This window comes from Seriola aureovittata, chromosome 3 (genome assembly GCF_021018895.1).
Source record: "Seriola aureovittata isolate HTS-2021-v1 ecotype China chromosome 3, ASM2101889v1, whole genome shotgun sequence".
Classification (NCBI taxonomy): Eukaryota; Metazoa; Chordata; class Actinopteri; order Carangiformes; family Carangidae; genus Seriola; species Seriola aureovittata.
Window position 1 is genome coordinate 19,688,040 of NC_079366.1, and position 25,934 is coordinate 19,713,973.

Genomic DNA, 25,934 nt, shown 5'->3' on the forward strand with positions numbered 1-25,934 from the left:
AACCGCTGGTGCCACGACAACCGCTGGTGCTATAACAACCGCTGGTGCCACGACAACAGCTGGCGCCACGACAACTGCTGGTGCCACAACAACTGCTGGTGCTACGACGACTGCGGGTGCCACGACGACAGCTGGTGCTACGACGACTGCTGGTGCTACGACAACTGCTGGTGCCACAACGATAGCTGGTGGCACAACAACTGCTGGTGCCACGACGACTGCTGGTGCTACGACGACAGCTGGTGCTACAACGACTGCTGGTGCCACAACGATAACTGGTGGCACAACAACTGCTGGTGCCACGACGACTGCTGGTGGCACAACAACTGCTGGTGCCACGACGACTGCTGGTGGCACGACAACCACTGGTGCCACGACGACTGCTGCTGGTGCCACAACAACAAACTCGTCAAACACCACTGCCACTAACTCTGCTGCTGCACATGCTGGGATCACGTACACCAGCAGTCTGGTTTTCTGTCACCTCAGCGTTGTTCTCTTCAAGTTCTTCTTTACAGTGTAACTTGGTTGTACTCTCTTTATCAGAACACAGTTATTGTAATTCACATAGTATCTAATTTATGTTTAAATCACATTATCAATCATATTATGAAGCACTGCTGTTGATAGGTTTAAAAAAGTGTAGATGCTACAAAGTAGTAAAATGTTGTAATAAAAGTCTGGTAAAACTCAAAGCAATTAGGTTTGTTTCTTTTTATCGCAACTCCCTTTTAAGTTACTCAGGAATTATTGGTCCATGACTGTTTTCTTTTCAAGGCTCCTCCTGCCCAGGCATTTCTTCCCTTAAAAATTATGTTAAATTGCCTGTTTTCACATACTTTAACCAACCAAGCTAAAGTTGTACCACTGTTTCCAATTTTGGGGGTGGTATTTTAGTAAACCTTTGACCTGTTGTCTCAAAATCAGGCGCAAATACAACAGTTAATTTTCCTTGAAATTACAACTAAAGTGTATTATAATTTATGTGAAATAAAATAGTTAAAGAAACAAGTCCTGATGTTTTAAAGATAGAATGGTTGTTATTTGATATTAAGATAAATAAAATGATACAGACTGTTGAAACAAACGTTGAAAATGTCTTTCAAACTTTTGGATCTATAATAAAAGGCACGTCCTAACTACCATGTCACTATGCAGGTTCTTCATCTGAGTGGAAACACGTTATCCTCTGTATACTCAGCTAGTGTCTTCCTAGCTAAGTAGTTAAAAAATCATATTTTCCACAATTTGTCTCCTTCTAATGTCAGTTTTTTTCTCTTTTGTAATCATGCAGTGAGAAAGGGTATTGATTAATGACCTTAAATGCATCCTAGGTATGTCACCATACATCAAAATGACTTGCTGAGACAGAGACTATTTGTCAAAGTGGCCTCTCCCACATTCAAAGAATGGCTTAGACTGTTACTCAAAATGTAACAGTCTTGTTCTTGGTTCACAAAAATAAAATGAAAACATCAGTCAGTTATTCATTTCCTTTGTACATGCAAGTACATAAGCGGCTGCTTCGTCAAACAGACACAAAAGAGAAAAACCTGTATTACAAATGAGGAAAAGTGTGCAATGACTGAGGATAAACCTATGGTAAGCTTAATTATATTTTAAGTAGAGTCCCAGAAACCAGTCACTTTTCTTATGCTGAAATCCTTTGTGGCCTGATGTGCTATTTGTCAGTTAGTTAGTAGTGAATTTAATTAATTACACATCTATTGAGAGTTATGTGCTGTGTTAGCACAATATACTGTAACTTCATTGGATGAATTACGGGAAGCAGGGCCAGGGCAGCTAACAATGCAACATTTGCTTTAAAGGCGCTTTTAGGTGAATTTTTGGTGGTGTGTGTTTTAATGTGTTTTGAGTCAGTGTAGTAGTTGGGATTTCTAAATGTCACTGGTTGAAGAGGTTGTAATAATAATCATGATCTATCTATAAGAATATACTAAGCACATACTTTAGCGTTTCTTGTACTTTCATATATGGTTAAGCAGGTTTATAGGTCAGGTTTGTAGTTCCAATTAATTTTTGCACACAAGCTTTCAACCTAAATATATTCACTGAACTCTCTAGAAGAAACTTAATAGGCTAAGTGAATACCAGTGAAGCGTTAATTGGCTCAATTAACACAAGGAGTTCAATTGGTTGCACAAAAGTCTAACAAAAATGGAATAAGAACGTAAGGTGTATAAACACTATAAGGCACTAAAAAAGGTGTAAACAGAAAGTACATCATTTAAACAGACATGCTGCTGAGTTGAAATATTTGTAACTGCACGCCTTCTTTGCACCAAGGCTCCCTCCCTGATGTCACATGGAAGTCACGTGAGGCTCGTTAGTCACAGGTATTATGGTGTGAATGGGTGTGAAACCGGCTGCAAAAGGTACGGTATGTCATACTATATGTCAATAATTCTTATGTGACATGGAGTGAACAGCCAACATATAATACGCACGCAAAAATTTACAGGTCTTGGGGAGTACCACCGCATGTGTGGAAAAATTTCTATAAAGCCTTTTTGGCTCCAGAGGAATAGCTGTGCAAAATCTGATAACAGCATCGGCAACCACATGCAAAACATTTCAGCAGGCAAGAGAGGATTCACACTTTAGCAAAGTAAATTTCACACTTTACACCATGTAAAACCTTTTTTGAGGAAACTGAATTCTACACCTGATACGTTGTCACCAGATCATTGTAGCCACTCCTCACCTGTGCTCATGCTAACATAAGATTAGCTATAGCTTATAAGTTTGTGCCGCTCAAGTTAGTTATTGATCAGCAAGGTAATTTAAAAACACCTACCGTTGTTCTAAAGGTATTTCCAAGAATCCCCCAAGACTCTTCTAATCATCTGGGTGAACAAATATTTTGTCCGACGAACGATATAAAAGATTTTTAACCCACTTCCCAAGTTCGGTGCGTCTCCAAATCAAGAGATGTCAGCGGTTGAGTTGCATTGTGGGTAATATTGGCGGCAAGTTTTGCCAATTCGATAGAGCGCATGAGATAAAAAGATAAAAAAAAAAAAAAGATTTCTCTGCTTCTGTCCGATCTGATGTTTTATAATACATCCATGCTTATAACCAGTTTTTTCCATACCTGTCCATGTTGAGACTGACAGTGTTGTTGTTGTTGTATCAGTCGCGTACTAACAATAATCTATGATCCCTGATGAAAAATATGCCTTTAGACTTTAGCATAATTAGAGTAGAGAAACTGTTTATTGTTTCAGGCTTAGGATGTTGGTGTGCCAAGGAACAGTGGTTGAACCACCACTCTTCAACTTCAGGTTATCACCACCAGATGACTCTGTTGTTTCAATATTGTCTGTGACTGTAAATATATATCTACTGTAGGTAGTTATAGTAAAGATTCAATCAAGTACAATATATTTTCTAATCTTGTGACTTTACTTGAGATGACTCCATAAGTGAATCTGAAAAGGTGGCTTGTGTTATATATTTAATTTAAAATGGTTTAAATTTTATCTTTTGGAAGTTAATTCTACACACAATAAACCATGATGACACAGCAAAACTGTATTTCTAGAAATGTTTGGCTTGTTAAAAACCAAAAATGAATTGTCTAGTTCAGTATTTTGTAGAGAGCCAGACTTGGGGTCTGATTACTTTCCAAAGCTTCATTAGTATGACAGTGAAATCTTTAACATGCTGTTAAGTACCGTCTTTGGATCGTAATCAGTCATAGTTTATTGTCTTTAGTTAAAGACATTTTGAACACGTATGAAAGGAAAAACACTCAAACCTTCCAAAAACTTGGAAATTTTATTTACAGTTCAAGTCAGTCACATGCAACATTTTCTTAAAATGAATAAACATGAAATTAGCAAAAACAAGAAAAGAAAAATGCATATTATTTTCTCCAAAAAAGCAATATACAAAAATAGAGCTTACAAATACTGTACAGCAATTGTCTCCAAAAATATTCTGCTGCAGAATTCTTAGTTTTACAAACAATGTCTGTGAGAGTCCACAAACATAATCAGTGTTAACAAAAAAGGGTTGTGAGGGCAGAGGGTGTACTCAGGTACACTGGTAGAGGTGGGAGGGTTTGTTTGGACAAAGTGGGGGAAGTTAATTGTGAGTTGAAAGGACACTACGGGAGCTACAGAGGAATAAATATGACACCGTACAAACAAGAAGAAAGTTCACTTCAGGGAGGCAGTGCTAGAGAATCCTAAATGGTCTGGTTGTTAAAACCAACCATGTGAATTATAGTGAAACCCCTCATCTATAAAAGGGAAAGTATACCAATTTTCTATTTTTGTTTTTTTAATAAAACAGAGTTTCATTCACATTCATGGAACAGGGACCTTCATATGTAGGACTTTTTGATGCCTGATCATTCAGACACTTTCTACTCTGAGTATCAGTTAATTTTTGATGTGAAGCGGTGTTCCTGACTGACTGTTGCATTGCATTTGATTGTGTCTTCTCTATTTATAATGGAGTTCATTCAGAAGCAGCACTGACGTCAATGGTGATTTCACTGGTGGGAAGCCATTTATTACTGGCTCAGTTTCCTTTCTTTTTTTGGCCATAATCTGACGGCAACTCTTCCCTTTTTCTTTTCAAAACGTGGGACCTTCTTTTTTGTTGGCTCGGACTTTGATTCGTAACACTTCATTCTGGGTTGGCACTTTGTTTTAAGTGGGATTAGGACGGCACACAGGAGGGAAACAGGGAAGTACAGGTGGAAAGGCTAAAAGTGTTTACAATCAAACACAACACTTAAGATGGCCAAATGGCAGAAGTGTTCAGCTGCCATTTAGTTTATATGAAGGAGCATTTCTTGTGCACCTTATGTATAAATACACTACAACTGACACTACTCTTTACATACATTTAACAATGGTGATATCAGTGGCAACTTGACTATGCAAAATAGCATGCTTTCACATTAAATCTCATTTTCCTTTCTTTCTCTCGTGAATCATACATTCAAAGACAAAAAAATTAGCAGGAACAAAGCTTTAAGACTTTTGCTATTTAGCACTGAGATACAAAATGTGTCATGTTTTGGGGAAAGTGGCAGATACTTGCTAATGTTTAGTTTAAGTGAGGTTTTGGGGAATAATGCGTGACCAAGGATGTTGGGTCTCACTTTGTAACATGTGCAGTGAGATATAAGTGAGATATATTCTAAGAAACAGCCACTGCCTCTTCATAACCAAAGACTGAGAAGTGAGAAGGTACCAAATACAGGACATCACACAACCTACTGAAGAAGGCTTTTACGTTGCATATTTTGTTCAACATAAAACCACAACCTTTTCAGTGACAAGCCAGATGATGTACTTCAATCATAAAGTAAATCATCGATCCACTGTAGAGTGAAGAGGTTGTGATAATGCCAATTAACATAGTCCTGGTCTTTTTTTGTAATTGAGGCAGATTTTGTTCAAATAAGGCTAATGTGGACAACATCTTTCTTTGATTTCATTTTAGTTTGCTAAGTGCTAAAAGGTTTCTCATCTGTAGTAGCATAGCACCGCATTCTATTTTTTTTTTTAGGTAATGTAAGTACTGACTGAAATGCTACACATGGGACAGAGAACTGCTTTTGCTTTCATCTAAATGTTGACATTTTCACCTTGCTGCATGCTCTGACCCCACCACAAAGGTCATCACTGTGGGGTGTGGGCAGACATTCAACAGAGATGAAACATTCAAAACAAAGAGGTGAAAGTAATAATGCTTTTCTGCCACAGAGGGTGAAATGCATTGTCACTTGTCACACCGCCTATGTATTGGGAACCTGTGCAACTCTGTCCATGACAGTGTTTGGCATTAGAGAATAGAATTTAATTGGAAATATAGTATTGTTAAAGGCACAATCAGTAATTTTTTACTGTTTAAATTTGATGTACTGTATGGTGTCTTTTTCCACTTATCAGAATTCCAAATATAAACCTGTTTAGTTGTTGATTTTTCATCATCAACACAGGCCTTTTACAGCACCATAACACACTACGAAAAGATCAGATTAGATTTAAATTTTGTCTAAGGTATTTTCTTCATGTTAGTCCCCCTTCATGTGTGGTGTATGAATGAAAATGCTGCTTCATTACAACCTGCTGACAACCACTGACTCTCTATACACACACACACACACACAGTGGAACTACTCTTTACTATTTGCATTTACATTTGGATCACGGATTGTGCCTTTAAAGAAGATGTATGATTGTCATTGGACAATACATATCACAGGTAAAACATAATCTCCAACTTATCTTAGGGCCATTACTGTGAAGCACAGCTCTTTTTTTTAGCCCCCTTTTACATCAGCACGTTTCCCCACAACACATTTACTAAATGCAGCTAAAAAGAGATGAGGACAAAAAAAACATACACAAAAGCAGGGCTCAGAGTTACTGTATGTGTGGCACAACACAAAAAGCACCCCGTACCGTACAGAAAGAGAGAGAGAAGCGAAAGCACCAGAATACTGCAGCCAAAAAGCTGAACTACCCTGTATATGTGGTGTATGAATGAAAATGCTGCTTCATTACAACCTGCTGACAACCACTGACTCTCTGGCAGCCCGGGCAGAGGGGATAGGGGGGGCCTGTGCCCCTCCCTCTGTGCATGTATGTGTGTTTTACAAAGTAGTGTGTATCTTCACCAAAAGATATGCTGATAACATGCTGAGGGCAGTACTTGTGATGCAGGTGTCAATCCGCTAACTCATTCACTCAATGCAGCTGTACCAAGAAATTATAATAAATTAAAAAAAATAAATAGAAATACTCTATGGGGATAGAGGCAAAGATAACTGCAACTGTGTGCGCAGCATATTTAAGTAGGAGTTCATTGTCAATTATTTCTAGCTGGATATGTGATGCTAGTTAAATACAGATCAAAATAAGAGTTTGAAATTTTGTTGCTTTGTTTTGCGAAGTGTCTCAAGCCATCGTAACATTCACACAGCTCAGCTTCAAAAAACAAGGCAGCAACGGAGCAAGATAAAACTGGAACATTTATGTTTTTTTTTTTATAGATTTTTGTTTCATATTGCCTCATTACTGGTGTTTGTTCTGTAAAACCGTTTTAAAAACAAAGCACCAGGTTATACACACCGATACTACTTAGATAATCACAGTAGATGAAGTAGTTACTTTGAAATTTAGATTTTCTGTTGGAGAGGTCCTGAACTATCCCCCTCCCCTCCCAAAAAAAGAGAAAGATCATGAGTAATGCCTGGGTTGACAGCATATAGCCTGGGTTTGCCTAACAGCACTCGTATGTAGAGGATGTTACCCGATTAATTAGTTTATTCAAAATATAATTTGTTCACTGTATCACCTTTCTGTTTTGACAGAGTAATAAAAAACGTATAATAACAACAGTAACATTGTCGTGAATGAATGACAAACAGGTGATGAGAGAACAAATTCTATAGGCTTCATATAAAGTGTGTTAGTGTTTGTATTTGTGTGTAAAATTCTGGGTTTCAACACATTCAAACCTTTCACATTTAGTCAGACATAAAGTCTGGAGGTTGCTTTGAGGTTATTTTCTCGTGTGTGTGTGTGTGTGTGTGTGTGTGTGTGTGTGTGTGTGTGTGTGCGTGCGCAATTTGAACAGAAATTATTGTCCAAATATCCTGACATCTACCGATGTAAGTATTGTTGTCCCTTTGAGATATATATATATTTTTAATTTAAAAATTAAAGTTTACTAATTAAAAATGAACCCATGTGGCTTTGAACTGTGCACAGAAACAATAGTAAATGATAAAATATAAAACATAACCTTGCTACTACGATCACAAGCAATTAAGGTTTGACTTCTCGTAAAGTGCTTGTTAAAAGAAAAAAATAATTATATTTTAGTCTACTGTAGTTCTTGGCTTAAGGGTTTTTTTTTTTTCATCCTGGTCTTTAGCTGGTGTCCCCAGAAAAGTGCTTTGGTTGTGAAAAAGTCATCGACCACATCATGGCCGAGAAGGAAACTTCCACTAGATCAACTCTTCTTCATTGTCCGCGAAAAGAAAGACATGGAAACAGCTGATTATCAGTCAGTACTGATATCAGGAAATCCTTTTGGGATTCACTGCTTTTGTGAGTATCTGCGCAGTAACTCCACTTTCTCCGGTCTGTCCACAGACTCTAACAAAGTGTACCTGTACAGGTGAGAGCATGAGTGATGGGATGTGTGTTTGTGTGTCTGTAGTGTACTGAGAGAGAGAGAGGTTGAGTCTGCTACACCAGGTTCTCGATGCCAGGCAGAGGCTGCTGTATTGGCACAGCGGCATCTGTGCTGCCGGCCTGCTGGGCGAGCTGCAAGACGGGCATGTTGCACAGCGGGCACACCTTCCTCACCTCCAACCACTTAATGAGGCACCTGGGAGAGAGAGGGTGCAACAGGGACAGAGTTAAGGCAAGGAAGACTGAAGTCTCAACGGTTATTCAAAGGCACAATTCTAGCCTCTCTACACAGTAAGAACACAGACTACACTGAGTGATAAACCAACACTTGTACTTGCTTGTAAGCTTGGTGGGTTTGTGCGTAAGGGTTGAGATGGAATCATCATGAATAAGAGTATTATTGGACAAATTTTGCTTATTAACATTGTATTGGCAAATGGAGTGTGTCAGGTATGCCAAAGATATGTTTGTGATCATTTAGAAACAGTGCAACTATTACAAAGTTGAGAGCACTGAGGAATCTCTTTCACACACACACTTAAAAAAAAAAAAAAAGGAGGAAAACCTTTTGAAAAAAAAAAAAAGAAATATATATATATATATATATAAATCACATACATTGTTATTGTATATTGCAATATCAATATTGGTATCAATCTATACATCCCAGTCTCAGTGGGGCTCTAATACAGGAGTGAAGGAGCGGTTTGATTTCCTTAGATTTTTTTATTACAGGAATCATAAATGCCAAGAAATCCAAGATGATCACAGCCAGTGTTCTCTGAGAAGAACAACAAACCTTTACAGCCACTTTCCAAATCTACAGGACGTGAATGTTTCATGATCAAAAAATAGATTTAATGTTGATTCTCAATTTAATGATGGTCAGTGGCATATGCACACATACACACATTGTACAACCACACGAATTAAGTGGCACAAGGTCAAACATAAGGGAATGTAGAGCTGAAACTATCAATTGACAGAAAATGAATCAACAACTCTTCTGACAATTAATTCATTTCATTTTTTTGTTTCAAGCCCAATTTGCAAAACATGGTGTTGTTCCAGAGAAAATAATAGTCTTTGGCGCAAAAAGAAATTATTTTAAGAGTAAACAATAATGCAAATAATTGTTAGTTGTAGCCACACCTGTGCGAGTACATGTGAGTAAGAATGGGGTTCATAAGAGCAAAGTTGTGGAGCAGCTGACGATATGAAGTTCATCAAACTTGAGTAGTGACTTCCAAAAGCACATGTGGCATGAGTATTAAATGGACATGGCAGCAGGCACATACATACACATACTGTTTTCTGTGTTTATAAGTGTGAGAAGTGAGCATGCTCTTCAGTGCAGATCTTTTATTTGGTAGTGGCTTGCTTGGAATGTCTGTTGTCTCTCTGAAACAACATGGCTTTACTTGCACACACACTAAAAGGAGTGTTTATACAGTGGATTCAGCGAGTGGTGACCACTCTTGCTGCAACTGGGGGAAAAAAAACTAGGCCAAGGGAGGTGTCGTGCTGATATAAACAACTCAGCTGAAATGGTCAGGGCACTGGGGAAGGTGTGGGACAAAGTTGGCTCAAGCAATCTATCATGTCCTGTGTATTTCCTCACTTCATACACACTTGACTTTTACCTTTATGTACAAAAATATATAATAATGAACTATTATTGTTGTTGTCACACACTCCACCTGTGCACTGACTTGACAATGACTTGTTCATTTTAGTCACTGAAATTTTGTTTGTTTTTTTAAAATATCCTTTTACATGGCCTCTCTGTGGGTTATAATGTCAAAGAGCAGTTAAAGATTCATGGAAATGTGATATTTAGTTATGGAAATCTGCATTGATTCATGTTGCCATGACCTTGGTCTTGTGTGTGTTTGTGATAACCGTATACTTACTTCCTATGAAAGGCATGTTTGCATGGACAAATCCCCAGCTCGTCTTTCTGTTTGAACTCCTCCAAGCACACTGCACATATCTGAAAATGACAGGGGCAGTTAGAGATATTTTCTGAGGAGGACAGTGCAACAACTTTGAACATGTAGGCTGTTCTCTGGTGTTTGGTTCTTTTGGTTTTAATTTGAGTTTTTGTTGGTGAATTGGAAACAAACTATCCAAACAGCAAAGGTCAAGCACACATGGAAAAGGACAACTGGCCAACATCTGCAAAACATTTGAAACAAACAAGGGAGCAGTAATTGCCCAACTCTGTTATATAACTCTGACTTAATTCACACTGGGAACTTAGAGGCTACATTTTAGTGGCAGTGTTTTTTTTCCTTTCCTTTCAACAGAAAAAACACTGTGAGATCTCTGTGACGGAGTTACAAAGGCAACTTGTTTAACATTTTGTTACCAAAGTAAAAGTGTTAGAAAGAGCCATAACAGCAAACCACACCACAATAGACATCAAAGCCAACCTGAGACAACTGGTACATGTTTAAGTCTAATCTTTGGAGGCAAAAGAGAAGAACAGCTAATAGGTTTTTACTAGCTCTCAAATTCATGGCGTCATACCCACATTCTGTGTCAGTTTAGTTCAATATCTCTTCAGGGTCACCGAGGAAATCCTGATGGACAGGTTGTGGTTGATTGCCTTTGTTTTAAACACACACGTGTTCAAGCAAGTCACTAACAGGTTACAACCTGCGTGACGTGATGAATAGGCCTAGCACGTGTAGTGTATCACAGTATCATGGCTATGATAATCAAACACACGCAAGAATGGCTCAACTATTGATTCATTTTTTCTGCTTTTTTCAGATACAGGTTTTAGTTACAGTAAGCCAAGCAGACATCCTTCTTGCCATCCACTTCCTCCAGCATTTCCTGAGATCACAGGGTGTGCCCAAGTGGGACAAGACATATAATTCTGGGTGAATGTTCTGGGCCTGCCCAGTGTCTATGGGCTCAAGTTAAGGTCAAAAAGATTTGTATTTGTAGAAAAGATTCATAATTGTAAAAAAAAACAAACAAAAAAAAAACTCAGTGTGTAATGTTGACATTACAAGTTCAAAATCTGATATTGTTTGGAAAATGAGAGTCCAATCTCAAAGAAGAGTCCAGTCACAGGGCAGGTGATTCCAGTACCTTCATCTCCACTGCAGGTCCTGAAAGGTGTAGTAGATTTTAAAGATGGACGACGCTGTCTCTTTCGCAACCCAGGTGGGTTTGCGTACATACACAGCACATTACATGTTAACCATTATTTTCTACAGCATCATCGAATAAATTAAGCCCTCAACTGTCTTCAAAATCTACTAAACCAGATTTGATTCATTTATTGTAGTTTTTTTTTTTAAATTAAATTTATCAAATACAAACCTTTATCAGATTTATTGTACAGGTTTACAAAGGTTGATTAAAAACTACAAACTTTGGAACTATTTGTAAACATCACTTTAGAAACTAAACACCTTTTTGACCCTAACTGAAGCCCATAAATGTTTCCTTCTAGATAGAAATACCAGTTATGTATCCGAAGGGAGGTGACCAGGTGGCATCCCAATCTAATGGCAAATTCATCTCAACCGTTTCCTTTCAGTGGAATCTAATTTTAGCCCAGTCACTATCCAGAGACGCTGACTAAAGGCGGGGGCTAGCGAAAATAGACTGGTAAACTAAGACACTTTGGGCCCCAAGCTCAGCTCCCTCTTCACCATAACACCGTCATCAGTGGGATGTTCCACAAATCCACATGTTATTCTCATGCTACATCATACCTTCAGTTCACAGTTTCCTTTGCTACAGGTCAACTGCCATGACTTTACCTGAAAATATATCAAATGACACCTCTTTATGTCTAAACAGCAACATATGAATGGCATCTATCCATGAAAGGAAAGTATAATTCTCAACTGCTTCTTCCTGTAACTTTTGGCATCAATAAAACAGATTTGAATCAAATATTCATCAATCAATTCACTCTCAAACTCTGTTGTTTCAGGTCTCTAGGATTTCAGTTGCAAAGTATAAATTGCAGTCATTGTGGTCAAATGGTGCTTTTACCAAAGCCCGACCATGTCAGCAATAAGAGAAACTATTATATCTGACTGTTCCATCAAATGCATCACTGCAAAGTCTAAGTGCACCAGTGAAATTACTCCAGGGCTGCACAAAGTGAGTCAGTTTAGATAGATGATAATCTCACAACAGAGTATCTGACAACTGCTGAATTAGGAAGTGATGATGGAAGGGAGTCGGAGTATCGTTGTTACTGATCATCTAGTTTTCATCAAGATTAATTACCTTTAACCAGAATTAACTGAGAGTTATTTGTAACAAATGGTGACATCAGGAGTGGGGGGTGAAACTTGGGGGAGTAGTGTGAACCTCCAAGTGAAGCCAATTGCTGGCTAATGGAAAGATGGGGATGACCACACCATACATATAACGCAGGTAGCACAAAGCTGACTACACCCTCTCCAGACAAGTACTAGAAATAGTAATGATAAGGACAAAAACAGGCAAAAATCTGCAAAAATGACATCCACACAGCATTCCCATCACTAAACGCCATCCAACCAGGGGGTGATACTTTCACGAAAGAGGATTTTAATTTGGCAAACTGTGTTTTGGCTGCCGAACCCTGCAACTATCACTCCTTTTAGCCACACAGATTTTCTTGTTTTCGGCTCTGCTTTATGGGGAGTGAATGGACAAGTGAGGATGAAAAGAACAGCATGCAGGCTCCTAGCTTTCTATCCTGAGGATTTTTGGACACAGAACAATCCTCTGTTAAGATGTCTGCTTTGCTCTCTTTATTGGTGAATAGATCAGCGTTTTTGTTCTTTTCATCGCCTTGTCTGCAGTGTCACACTCACAGTTGAGATCTGGCAACCTTCGCCAACTTTTGACAGAAACTCCTTTTTACCCCGATTAAGTCAATTAATCCTGTAAACCTTAGTTAGAGACTTCATGCAAAAACCATGGACTTCATTTGGTGGAAAAGATCATGGGTTTGATCAAAGAAAAAGCGTTAGCCTATGTCTGTAAAGACTGATACATTTCAAGATTTATTTATTTCTGCTGAAGACAAATCAATATATTGCCTATGTCAAGCACAAAATATTTGCACTAGAAAATTTGTTATTTAACAAATGTTAAGCAGAAATGAGTCACAAAATAATACAGTTTTGAAAAGGCTTGATCCAAACAAGCTTAGCAACAGAACAAGATTAAAGTAAGAGAGAAAAGGAGAGAAGAACCGAAGCTCAGAATAATCCTTAAAAGGCAATTTGTAGCCAGAATAGACACTTGTTAACCTAAATGGGGTTGTATTCAGAACAACAGGCTCTCTAGTGATGGAGGACATGTTGCCTGGCACCTTGGTGGCATCACTTCGATACCAGCCCCACCCACTTTCCTATTACTTTCTGTTGTGAAAAGAGCAATTACCAAGTTGGGCTTACCATTTACCAAGTAAATTAATGCCGAGTGCTTCTCATTTTCTCATCCTACAAATCTGCATCTGTTTGCTTTCATTTTTGTCTTTCAACACACTTATATTTCTGCCTAGAGGCCATTTATGAAACTCAAGAGTAACAGGATATACTTGTACACAATGTGGAGTGCCACAGCAACACCCAATTATTATTATTTTTTTGATCTTTAATGGATGTGTTTTAACTTTGTCATTATGGGTTACTGATGGGCAAAGCTGCAATTTTATCCATTTAAAATTACATCTACAACACAATAAAGTGTAACAAAATGAAGAAATTTAATAACACAATCTTGTCCTTTAACAACCCGCATTTCCACTGGGGTATGTTTTATTGTTATGAGTAATCTTTTATGTCTCACGCTACATCAGTTCTTTTTCTTTACACTGGAAGTTTGTGTTAAGATATTTATTGCATTAGCTTTACAAGCCTTTCTATAGCAGTAGATGAATAAATAGATAAATAAATGTAATATGAGTGGATACTGAAATTTATTTTACTATATACTTCAGCATCACTACATATAGATTGTTTTATGAGGCTGATGATCTAAGGTCCCAACACTAGACTGTGTCTCTCCTTTATTCTCATCATTATAGCAGCAAGTCCCAGTGGCCGATTACATAATGAGCTGCTGCCTAGTGCCAGTAAAACAGACACTAATTACTACGAAATTCTTGGTTATTAGAGGGCTGGGGTGTTTGAGTATCCGTTGCATGTGCCGACTGTTTACGCACAGTCAGCACACATCTTGTGTGTAACTACAACTGTAAAAATTAGGCTAAAAAAAACTGCTGGTGAACTGTTGGTCAACAGTGACTATTGTAAACTTTTATGCCATATTGTATTACATGGATTCTTTACAACAGTATTCTTTACATTCAAAATATGGAACAGTTAAAGAAATATAGGGGTCAAACTCATACTGAAAAAATAGCACTCATATAGGATAACTGGTCAGGTTACGTGTCACAAAAACTACATGACTTGAGCAGTAAACTGACCCCATATTATCACTGCTATTCTAGATATTCTATTAAAATGTGGAGACTGGATCTGTGCAGCTCAGTCTATAGTCATGTCTCTTGTGTGATCCTGTGGTGTGGGAGTCTTCAAAACTGGGTCATCCACCCCGGCTAATGTGTGTGCGTGCATGTGTGTCTGTGTGTGTATATTATTGTCCTTACACAAACACAGCTTGGTTATTCGGTCATGGACTTCACTCACATGACACCTTCTGATGCTTTCTCTCAGTTTTGAATAACATAAACAACAAAAGCCTGATGGGACACTGGGAAATTCCAACGCGGCTGACAATAAACTGTGTTTAGCCCCATGCCAAAGCACACATGAAGATGCTATTGTTAACATTTCATTTGCACTGCAGTGTTACAGGGATGGTGCTCTTGGCTGGGGACCATCATCTCTCCACTGCAAAACCAGTGCTGTTGCTCTACACGCTCTCCGCTGTAATTTTCCAACCAAGCTGAGCTGGCATACAGCATGATGTATTAATAGTAAGGAGAACACTCATGACTAAACCACAAGATGCTAGTTTTCATATGACAGTGTGTCAAGACAGATGTGCTCAGTTTTAAATGACAGAAAACAAGTCAACACCATGAAACACTCAAATATAGAGGCAAACACATTCTCAAAAACCCAGAGGTGTACTGAACTGCACAGACATGTTCTGAAACATATACACATACTTCTAAAGCACAGTACATAACAGTAGTTATGTACTATTTAGAATGTTTATTGTCCATTTTGAAGCAATTATGGTCACAACACATAAATTGCCCTTTCAGAGTCCCAGGGCTTAGAACTTTATTTTAAATCAATTGAGGGCCCAGTGCATTATGGGTTTCCATGTTACTGCACAACCAAGAGGATAAAAGTATTAAGGATGACACAAGTATATAACACGTGTGGCTGAAGCATTGTGAAGACTGAGAAGCACATGGTTAGTCTAAAATCAGGTGATACAACAGCACAATTTGTACTTGTCAAGTTACTGTACTTGTTCTGCCCACTAGATACTCCTTGTTTTTTTTAAAAGGGAACAATTTTTGATATTAAAGTGTCATCAACTGATAATAACTAAACAAAAATGATGAGTGCTTACCTCATGCAAATTTAGCTCTTTGACTTTTTCCTTCTGAATGACCTAAGGGGGATAATAAGGACGGATTAGTCACTGGTTGACACTAACACTCTAATATTGTCACAGATAGCAGTTCCTCTTGAAAATGACCTGACAGCTAAAAATGAGTGTGTGATGAAAAATCAACCACTGAGGCTAAATAAAGGACACAGAGGTAAGATTTACCATAAAATAGCTGCTGATTTCCAGCAAATGCATGAACACGTGTGTGTATGCGTGTGTATGTACAGTATGTATGTCTAATACATGAGCTTGATGGTCTTACATAACATAACTCCCAGCGGACCTAGACAAGTTCATGTATTTAACTGGCAGGTAGTAATGGGAGACAAATAACACTGTTAGTGATCACTGTAGCACATTCTATGCCAGTTCGTGCGTGCGTGAAACCATGTGTTTAACGTTGACATGGGTGGCTGTTCAGTCTGGTATTACATAATTGAAGGACATGAGACTCATGGTTATGCCCTCCATCACTCCCTCTGACTAGCTTCGCAGGCTATACCCTGCTGACACGCTCAGCCCCAACTGAAATGAGCCACTTGCTTCCCTTCGACTTAAGTGCAATTCAGAAATTTTGATATTGCAGTTGTGTTCTACTAAAACGTTTAAGTATTTTTGAAATGGGCTAAATGCATTTAACAGCATAACCCCCGAAATACCTGCAGCTGCCAGAAGACTCAGCAAATGAATTGATGCACCAGCTTGAATGCACATTTAGGAATCAGAGGGGATCTTCATGATTTTCTCCACACAAGTGCATATACAGTACTCTCACACTTCACTTCTCCTAGACAATAGTTCACATATGATTTCAAATTTCCAAATTGCAGTGTGTGTGTGTGTGTGTGTGTGTATGTATGTGTCTGTCACTGGAGTGCTTACTTGTTTGTATGCATACAGCTCTTTGTGCGCCTGGTGCCGTAACCTGGGGAAACGTAAAGACAAAACATCTCTTTGATTAGTAAGTGACTTTCTCCAGCTGACTACATAAACAAACTATCCATACATCCTGGAAAAAGAGAGAAAAATGACAAACATGGATGTCATTTCCTTATAAATACTTGCCTTTGACACCAGTCTATTCTAGTGTATCACAGCGGTACCAAATAGGTGTTAAAATTTGAAAGCAATTCTCAGTCCGTACTTCAGGCAAAACAATCATGAGACTAATTACTGAATAAATATTGGATTAACCAGTTTCAGGAAGGAGTGGAGTTATAATAATAAAATGACAATGAAACACTGTCAAATATTTCTTTTGTTTAGTAATCCAATAGTAAGCCAAGTTACATATTAACAGGTATCTTCTTAAAATGCCTTAAGCCTTGGTTTCTTGTCAAAACAAACGCTGAACTTATAGTAAAATATCAACTCGCAATATCACCCAAAATACACTGGTTCACATAAAACAAACATTACTGTAGGTTAAGGCACTCTACAAATGCTCGCACAACTCCAAGTTAGAGGGAGAGAACCAACAAATACAACCAAAGTTTATGGTTTACATCAAACTCTTGGTGTAACTCTTCATAAACATTGCTCTAATAAATGAGCAAAAACAAAACAACTCAGTGAATAAAGAGAGGAAGAGAATTGGATCAGAAGAGATTCTAGGTATTGAGAATGAGAATAAATATGCAGAAAAAGGGAAGAAAACAACAGGAAGAAAGATAGGAGAAATTCATAGGTTTGTAAGATTTACCTCCATTACAAGTAACCTTAACCTCTCGCAGCAGAGTGAGAGGGATCTGTAAAACAAGCAGCACAGTCTAGGAGAGAAACTGACATTTTGAAAGAGGTCAGCAGGTAAAGGTGCAGAAACTCTCAAGGGTAGGTAAGGGACAAGGTCGTGGGTGTGGGGGTTGCCAAATGGACCTTGACCCATTGTCAAACTGGGTGAGGAAAACAGTGAGCTGAAAATAGAAAAACCAAATTGTGTCTAAATTGACCTTCCTCTGAAAACTATCATTATCATGATTTGACTGCAGTCGACAGGCGACTCAAAATGTAAAATGTGCATGTCAGCCACCATTATAGTCAAGAATCTTCAACTGGTTTGGTCTACCTTTTGGTATGTCACTGCGTTGATAAGTCATGAACACCTAACATGTTACAATCTACAGGGCTGACTACATTGTTGATTGATCTCACTGATCTTGTATTTGCTCTGCAATTCTTTATAAAGCACATTTGTAAACCTTTGGATTATTTCCACGACCACAAAAGGCCTTCTGCACTCAGAAGCAGCCCACGCTCAAGAAAAACTTTTCAATGTTTCTGAATTCTGCATTGCATAATTCACATATGTGTCTGTGGAGGACTGAGGACTCATTGATAGAGGTGGTTGAGTATTTTTGTGGGCGTCTTACGTGTTTCAAACCATGTGTGCAAGTCTGCCTTTGTTGATAATACTAACCTATCACATGTCAACTTTAACATTTACATTCCTCGGCCCCTTCATTCACCCATCAGTGAAAAAAAGAGCAGTGGCGCTAAGTGGATAAAAACTGTATTGAAGGAGAAGTCCTTTCAATTGACCTTCAGGGTTTAAATGGGAAAAAAACTTAAATGTAGCCGTCAGGCTTATTAATTTTTTGAGACCAAAATAATATTATTTTCAGCATTGAGTCTTTGAACTGAATTTTATATTCATCATACCTGATGGTAGTTTGATTTAAGTCATATTGGGCCAGTTCCTTTGGGAGACTGCACCTTTAGATGCCTTTTATGGAGCAAAAATCGCTCTTCTTTTTGCCTTTAGTAAACTGGCAACCTTGACGTTATAGTACTGAATCATGGTACTGCATCAAAGTAATAAATGTCTCTTTACATTTAGAAGGAATTGAAGGAACACAGTGGTAGTTAACCTACTTACCATATGCCCTGCAAGATAGGATATGACAGGGTGGCGAGGGGTGAATTTTGTTGAGAACTGCTGCTTCTCACTGTCTTAGATAAAAGATGCTGGACATTATTTCTGTTCAGTTTGTCGCTGCCAGGAGAAAACCCCTGCAGCAACAGCAGCCAGGACAATTCTATAAGACCAGTGGGGTTAAAAAGAGGGGCAAAGGAATGACGAGTAACCACCGCTACTTTTCCTTTAGGGGAAATAATTATTAGATTACACTCAAGGCTTAATGCAAAAAAAAAAGGTTGTTTTAACAAGATGAATATAAATGGTTACAAACAAGAGATTTAAACATTCAAATGCAAATTTAATGAATATCCAAAAGTAAATTTAATTAATGTAGGAATATGGTGTGGATATTTAGCAGGTTAAGTGGCTCTTAGAAAAAAAGGGTTATAACTAGTTTCTTTGACGCCAAGTGCCATGATCATAATAATGTAGACAAGCAGCTTTGAATCTCAGCATAATATTACGGTTTTTCCTATCAAATCACCAATTATTGTATCTTAGCTACCATCTCCAAACTGTGCTGTTGAAACATTTCGCCCTTTTGTGAAATGACTATTAACAAGACATACACAAAAAACACACATTTCTAAAAAAGGAAAAAAGACAGCCTTTTAATTGAGCCTCAACTAAAAGACATAGTGACAAGTGCCATACAGTATGTTGGACAGAAAGTACATGATTATAAGATATTTCATGTAACAGTTTTACATACAGTAGATTTCAAGAACATAACAAATTCAGGGTGAAGACATATTTAGTACTGACCTTCACAGCAGGCTTTTTTTTTCTTTTTCTTTTTTTTTTTTTTTACAGTACTAGATACAAAGTTTTCATTAATATTAAACCATTAACATTAAGAAACATTGGTACCTGTTAATATATCCTGTTTATGCATAAATATGGATAGAGCTAGCTAGTGAAACACTGCTGAATGAATAATTCACAAGCCAAAGTGACCTGAAATGTACAAGGATGTGTTATGAGGACTGTTGCATAATGACAGTCTGTGAGAATTAACATTCAGTCCTCATTATTATTTTCAAGTCCCACATAAATAGTGGTACTCACAGTTTCCTAGTCAAAAATGGTACACTGTGTTCAAAGCTATTATGGTCTTCTGAGTCAGGGTGCACAATATCTTTTATGAAGAAAGCTATGTGTATTGAAAATTCACTTGTACTTTTAAATCTGTATAAAAAGGTGAAGTGCAGGAGTTGGTCGACAATAGAAGGACAAACAAATCTGCAAGGCACCAGGTCCCTCCAGCAAACAGTCTGCAGTCTGTTTTCAATGCTGTTATAGTTGTGAAGGTAATAATGTGTATGCCAGATTATTCTGGTTTCTCGGGTTAACTGGTTTGCACACAGTTATCACTTCACCGTGGCAGTTTTAGTCTCACTGAGATAAATGCACATTTGTGTTTTCCAACCTTAATTTTTTGGCTTTTTGGAAAGTGGCTATGCATGAACAGGATAATGTAGTCCACATGGTTCATTAAAATGTCGACTTGTGTTGCACTACCACCAGATTCATTATTTGTTGCTCCCAGTGAAAAGACAATGCTGACTAGCTTAAGAAACCACTGTATGACACTTTTGGTCACAAACCCACACAACAAAGCAACATCATACTCAGTTAAAATTCTAAGTGAAGCCAAATCCAAAGCTAAAGTGTGAATGGATGTTACCTTATTAAGTAGCAGCAGAAGAGGAGGCTGAGGATGAAGACAAAGATGGCTGTCCCAAACACCACAATGTAGATATTAAGGGGAAGGTTCTGGAACCCTATATTTGGCATCCTGAAACTGCAGTGTGGGAAATCGGAGCTCATGGATAGTCTGGATAGAGAGAGACAAATGAAACCGAGTACATTAGTATTTCCACACACTTCAACATGCTCTGTGGACAGAAAAAACTTGGACTAATAATGAAACAGCATTAGATGACAACAGAAAACTGAAACGATGGTAATTTACTCTCTCAAATTAGTCTGACTTTCACTATGACAGGAACATATTTCAAGGTTTGGTTTCATTTTTGGTTTAGTTTTAATGTAACTGTTACTGTTAAGAGCTCTGCCTTTTACGACTTCAGCTGTCGGTTTCAAAATGTTTTGGATGTCAGATCTCTGATGACCTAATCCTGAAAACACAATTGGCTTACTTCTACTGCTTTTTCATTGTTGTGGAGTTTACAAATTAAAAAAAGACCAATGTGCATTAGTAACTATGGGCATAGGCAAACAGGAAATTGTCTGGAGTGGCATTTGAGGAAGAGCAACACCATGCAAAGTTAGTCTACTCTCTCAGTGTAAATGAGCCTCTAGGTTCCTCTGTGAGTGATCATTTTACAGGTAAATATCACAGTACAGCCGTTGTCTTTAACATGTGTTGGGTGATTTTGTGAGATGACATCGCAGTTATAAAATCAGAATTTTAGCAGTGCAGAGCAGCAGCTTGGAAATGGCTTGGAAGTGACATTTAGTCTTAATAGGCCACATTTCAGTCACCATTTCATACTTGTTCCATTGTCTGACAACAGAAATGGAAAAACATGTAAATGAGAACAGCTTTATTGTGAATTCAGCTGTATTAAAACACTGTATATGTGAGCACAGAGAGTAGGAGAAAATCAAACAGAAAAAGAGCTGAAACCGGCTCACAACAGGCAGAGTGCAAATATGACGTGATGTTGTCATTACTATGCAAATTAGCATATTACATCATCTAGCGGCATTTAGCAACTTTGCCAGCAGGTTCTTGCTACTTTCCATTGTAAGTAGTTGTTTACAGCAGTTACAACAGTCACAACTTTGTTCTCAATTTTGCACATTGACCATACCTGGTCCAGCCATAACTTTCATGAAAGTGGAATTCATTGCACGACTGTTATATTAAACTGCATTAGTTTTAGCATTGAGTACCTAATAAAATGGCAATGGTACACCTGTTGTGATATAGGTTAAGTGGTCCAGGAAATGTTAAAGACAGCTTTGGTCACCACAGGCACTAAAACATTAAAGTAATTCAATAAAAACCCATAGTAGGAGACTTTACCCTTTTATCGCCACCACCCCTCTAACTAATGAGCCATCGGTCGTCTCTGTACAGCTGATTTACGACTCAAAGAAAACCCCTCTTGCTCTAAGGGTTTGCTTAAATTGGGCTGATACCCAAATCTCTAAATATACACTGAACGCAAACATCAGGGCAATGGCACAAATAGGTAAAGTCTAATTCTATTTATCTAGGATAATCACAAATTTGCCTCAAGGGGCTTTGCAGTCTGTACAGAATACGACATTCCCTGTCCTTTGACCCTGGAATCACTACAGGAAAAACTCCCCCCAAAACCGTTTAACATTAAGCAATAAAGGTGAACCCCGAAAACATGCTGTGTAGCATTTATGTCGTACATGGCCAACAGTGTTGTACTGCTCTCCTTATTTTCCAAAAACAAGGCAAGTGGCAATTCAAAGAGAAAGGGTTCTTTGTTTTGTTTTTATTATTCAAAATACACTGTTTAAAAATATACAGTGTTTATATCGGCTAAATTTAACATGTATCTTCTCACATTGTGTGGGTATACCTAAAGAAATGTTTTGAACAACTGATGCTTAAAAGCCAAGACACACCAACAAGGATCCATTGGTCAAGTGCTCTTACTTCATATATCAAGGGGACATGACTGGACATGTCTACCCCTACTCCGAGAAGAGGGGGAGGGGAAGACAGGAATAACTTGCTCCCTTTGGAACCCTGTCTTGTGCCCCTCCCCTTCCAAAACACCAAGAGTTCCATTCCACTACACTTCGCTGGATAGTGGAAAGTTTTGTAAGATTTGCCATGGCCATTAAAATCCTTTCCTGTTTATGATTACACCATGTGTGTATCACAGTGACTGAAAACCTTGCTCTCCATTATATAAGGGAGGTGTCTCACCCTCTCAACATTATCCTCAGAAGCCCCGGTACAACATTGCTCCAGCCAGTATTGGCAATCATGATGGGTGCCTCAATGCGGGGCCACTCGTCTCCCCTATAAAAAGGGGTTGGCACGGTGTCATATGCCATTTGAGATATGCTCACCTCTTTCCAGTTTTACACAGTGATCTTGGTAACACAGCTGGCTCATAGATATCAGAGACCAGGGGTGACAGGATTAGTAACTTGAAGTTCTCTTTCCAACATATGTTTCAGTGTCTCACTATGACTTCAGTATTACCAGATATGTTCTATTTAGATTTTTTTTTTTTTTTTACTTCTTAAATACAACAAGCTCTCACTGTACAGAACATATGTGGTCACTGGTACGCAGGGAAGGAAAAATGATGTGGGTAAATGTTCCCAAAATGGTGTTATCCTGTTCAAATTGACCACACTGTTGCAAGCACTGAAAGTAAATATCACTGACATGTTTTGCTGATGCAGGGGCCAAACTAAATAGTCAAAAGACAGTATCACAACCATGAGATTCAGGTGGCGGCTGGAAGACTGTGTCCTGCACTGAAGATAAATCTTTTGATGGGACAAATAGTTTATATAAGGGATGGAGTTAGTGCACTGCCTTCATGAAACAGCAAACAAGAGGGTACAAAACCTACAAACTGATATGAATGCCAGGAAAACTTTATCCAGCAGCTCCCATGAGGCAGTGAGAAGTGACATATGCTGCATAACATTTACCTTGGAAGTCGGATGTCGGAGCTGGGAATGACGTCACGGTCGAGTTGACCGCGACCCAGTTCAACAAGTTTGAAGGTTGTTATTGTTGTTGCTTGCTTGCTGTTGCTACTGTTAGCAATATCAGTTGATAAAGCATTATCGTAGGAAAAACAGTAATATTGCGTATACAAACAGCGTATACATGTCCAGAGATAGAGGTTGGACAGCACAGGGAGTACAAGTGATTGATGACACAAATAAGACATAACTAGGGTGATGAAAGATTCATTGCTTTTATATCACAAAAGCTACTTAGGTAGTCGCACTTTCCAAGCAGCAAGAGCCTATTCAGCTGGTCATATCACCGGCTGACTAACTGCTGCCAACCACTTAATCACCTGTAGATAAGATCATGCAATGATGTAATTCTGACTGTCCTTCTTTGCCTAATTTGAAGGCTCCATGCCAAACTCAAGCCCTGCTTCTCTCTCTCTGTCTTTCCCTCCAAACACAGCCCACACAACCTCCCCCTGCTTATCTGAACTTACAAACATGCTGCGGAGCTACATGCCGTTCACACAAACTAACAAGCATCTCTGGAGAAACATCAAACCAACACACTCCAGTCTTCACAGTAGCTACTTAAGCAACTTTGTAGACAATACACTTTTATCACTTCATATATGTTGAATAACAACTTCGTACAAGTCCTAAGGTGACAAAATAGAGTAAATACTAAATGGTTTAAGCTCCAGTTTAAAAGCAACGACTGGTGTTGACCGCACAAGACAATAAACAACTACATCATTACTTTTTTTCATGTAAAAACACAGACATAGAGGATACACATACCCGAGTGGTGCCTTCATGCTGAAGAACAGAAAAATCTTTATAGATGTATTACACAGGCCTTTGAAAAGTGGTATGACCTGTCCTTGAGGTCCTTGTCAGTGGATTAGGTCCTGTCAACTGGCATGTACCATAGCCCTTCTTTGCCCTGTCCATAAAAGCTCCAAGCCAAACTCAAACCTATCTCTCCCCTCTCTAACTCCTTTTGGTATCTCTATCTCTCTTAACAGCCACGACGACCTAACCCTGCTCATCTAAACACACAAACCTGCTGCAGAGCAAACACTTTCCACACACTTAAAACGCCTCTGGAAACATTTGAGACCAGCACTGACAATCTATCTTACATAGCAGACACACTACATTCATAAAGTGTTCAGACCTCTTCAATATTTCCAAATTATGTTATGTTGCAGCCTCGTGCTGAATATATTTATTTTTCCCCCTGCAATCTACTCCCAGTAACATTTTAGAGGATTTTTGTATATTTAGTAAAAACGAAAAATTTAAATAATACATTGATAGTATTCAGACACTTTGCTGTGACTCTTGAAATCTAACCCAGGTGCCTCCCACTTCTCTTGATTATCTTAAAGATATTTCTACACCTTGATTGGAGTCCACCTGTGGTAAATTCAGCTGATTGGACATGAGTTGGAAAGACACACTTGAGGGAAAACCAGTTCAAAGCAGCCTCCCCCAGATCTGTGCCACAACATAATCCAGTTCCTTCCATCTCATGGTTTCCTTTTTTCTCTGACATGCATTGTCAGCTGTGATACCTTGTATAGACAAGTGTGTGCCTTTCATAATCATGTCCAATCTGACACCAATTCAAGGTGGATTTGAGTTTCAATAAAATAAAAAACTACTGTTTCCATACTAACTGAAGCTTTCAGCTGTAGCTCCTGTAGCTACCTTGGTTAGCAACAGCTAATTCCTTGGTGTGTAAAAGCATGTCTGCATTGATATGTGGACATTACCAGTTCTAAGTAGCAAGGTGTGGGTCCTACAGGGCTGACATGCACCTCCTGTGAATTGTAATCTTATACTGAACAACAACTCCTACACCCAAAGCAACTACAGGTTGGCTGCCATACCACCCAACATAGACGCATAAATCCTTCTTTTCAATTCTAGGGACAGCTATGGGATAGACACGTGGGTCATTCAGATTAAGGTAGGCTAAATAACAGAAACACTTCTCTGTTTAATGCAATACAGCTATACAGTATCACACACTGCATCCTCCAAAATGATCACACAATTGAACTGAAAACTCTCTAGTTTTAATAAAAAAAAAAAAGGAAGATTTCTGGATTAAACTGCATTAGATGTACCTAACAAACTGTCAACTGAGTGGATATTTGTAATCATCAGTTGTATGCACCAGCTGCAAAGTGCAAAGACTGGAATTTATTGTTCTCACCTGGGAACAGCATGTATGCATTGAAACACAGATGCATATACACCTACATGTACACCTGGTGCTGGTGGGGGGTTCATTTTGTTCCCACTAGGGATAAAAATAATTCAGCGGAGGCAGGGATATAAAGACCAGAGGGGGATAAACTCCTGGTGCCAGTCGTATAATGTCCATGCCAGTTAAGCAAAATGTACATTTCTACAGCTTTAATTTAATAAATTCAACAATATAAATCATGCTATTTTCAAAACTTTGTTGGCAC

At 38.5% G+C, this 25,934-nt stretch overlaps 1 protein-coding gene across 3 annotated transcripts in view; it reads right to left on the bottom strand.

Moving 5' to 3' along the window:
- Positions 1–3,782: 3,782 nt before the first annotated feature.
- Positions 3,783–25,934, bottom strand: part of rnf24 (ring finger protein 24) — a 32,490-nt gene continuing 10,338 nt past the window's right edge. For 2 of the 3 annotated variants that reach the window (XM_056371171.1, XM_056371170.1), the window contains 5 exons: positions 20,423–20,572; positions 16,701–16,743; positions 15,777–15,818; positions 10,103–10,182; positions 3,783–8,385 (listed from right to left, as the gene is read on the bottom strand). In XM_056371171.1, the coding sequence (XP_056227146.1) occupies positions 8,244–8,385; positions 10,103–10,182; positions 15,777–15,818; positions 16,701–16,743; positions 20,423–20,565 (450 nt within the window). In that variant the 5' untranslated portion in view covers positions 20,566–20,572 and the 3' untranslated portion in view covers positions 3,783–8,243. Of the gene's footprint in view, positions 8,386–10,102; positions 10,183–15,776; positions 15,819–16,700; positions 16,744–20,422; positions 20,573–24,249; positions 24,559–25,934 lie in introns of those variants that run through there. The other variant, XM_056371169.1, reaches the window with a different exon arrangement.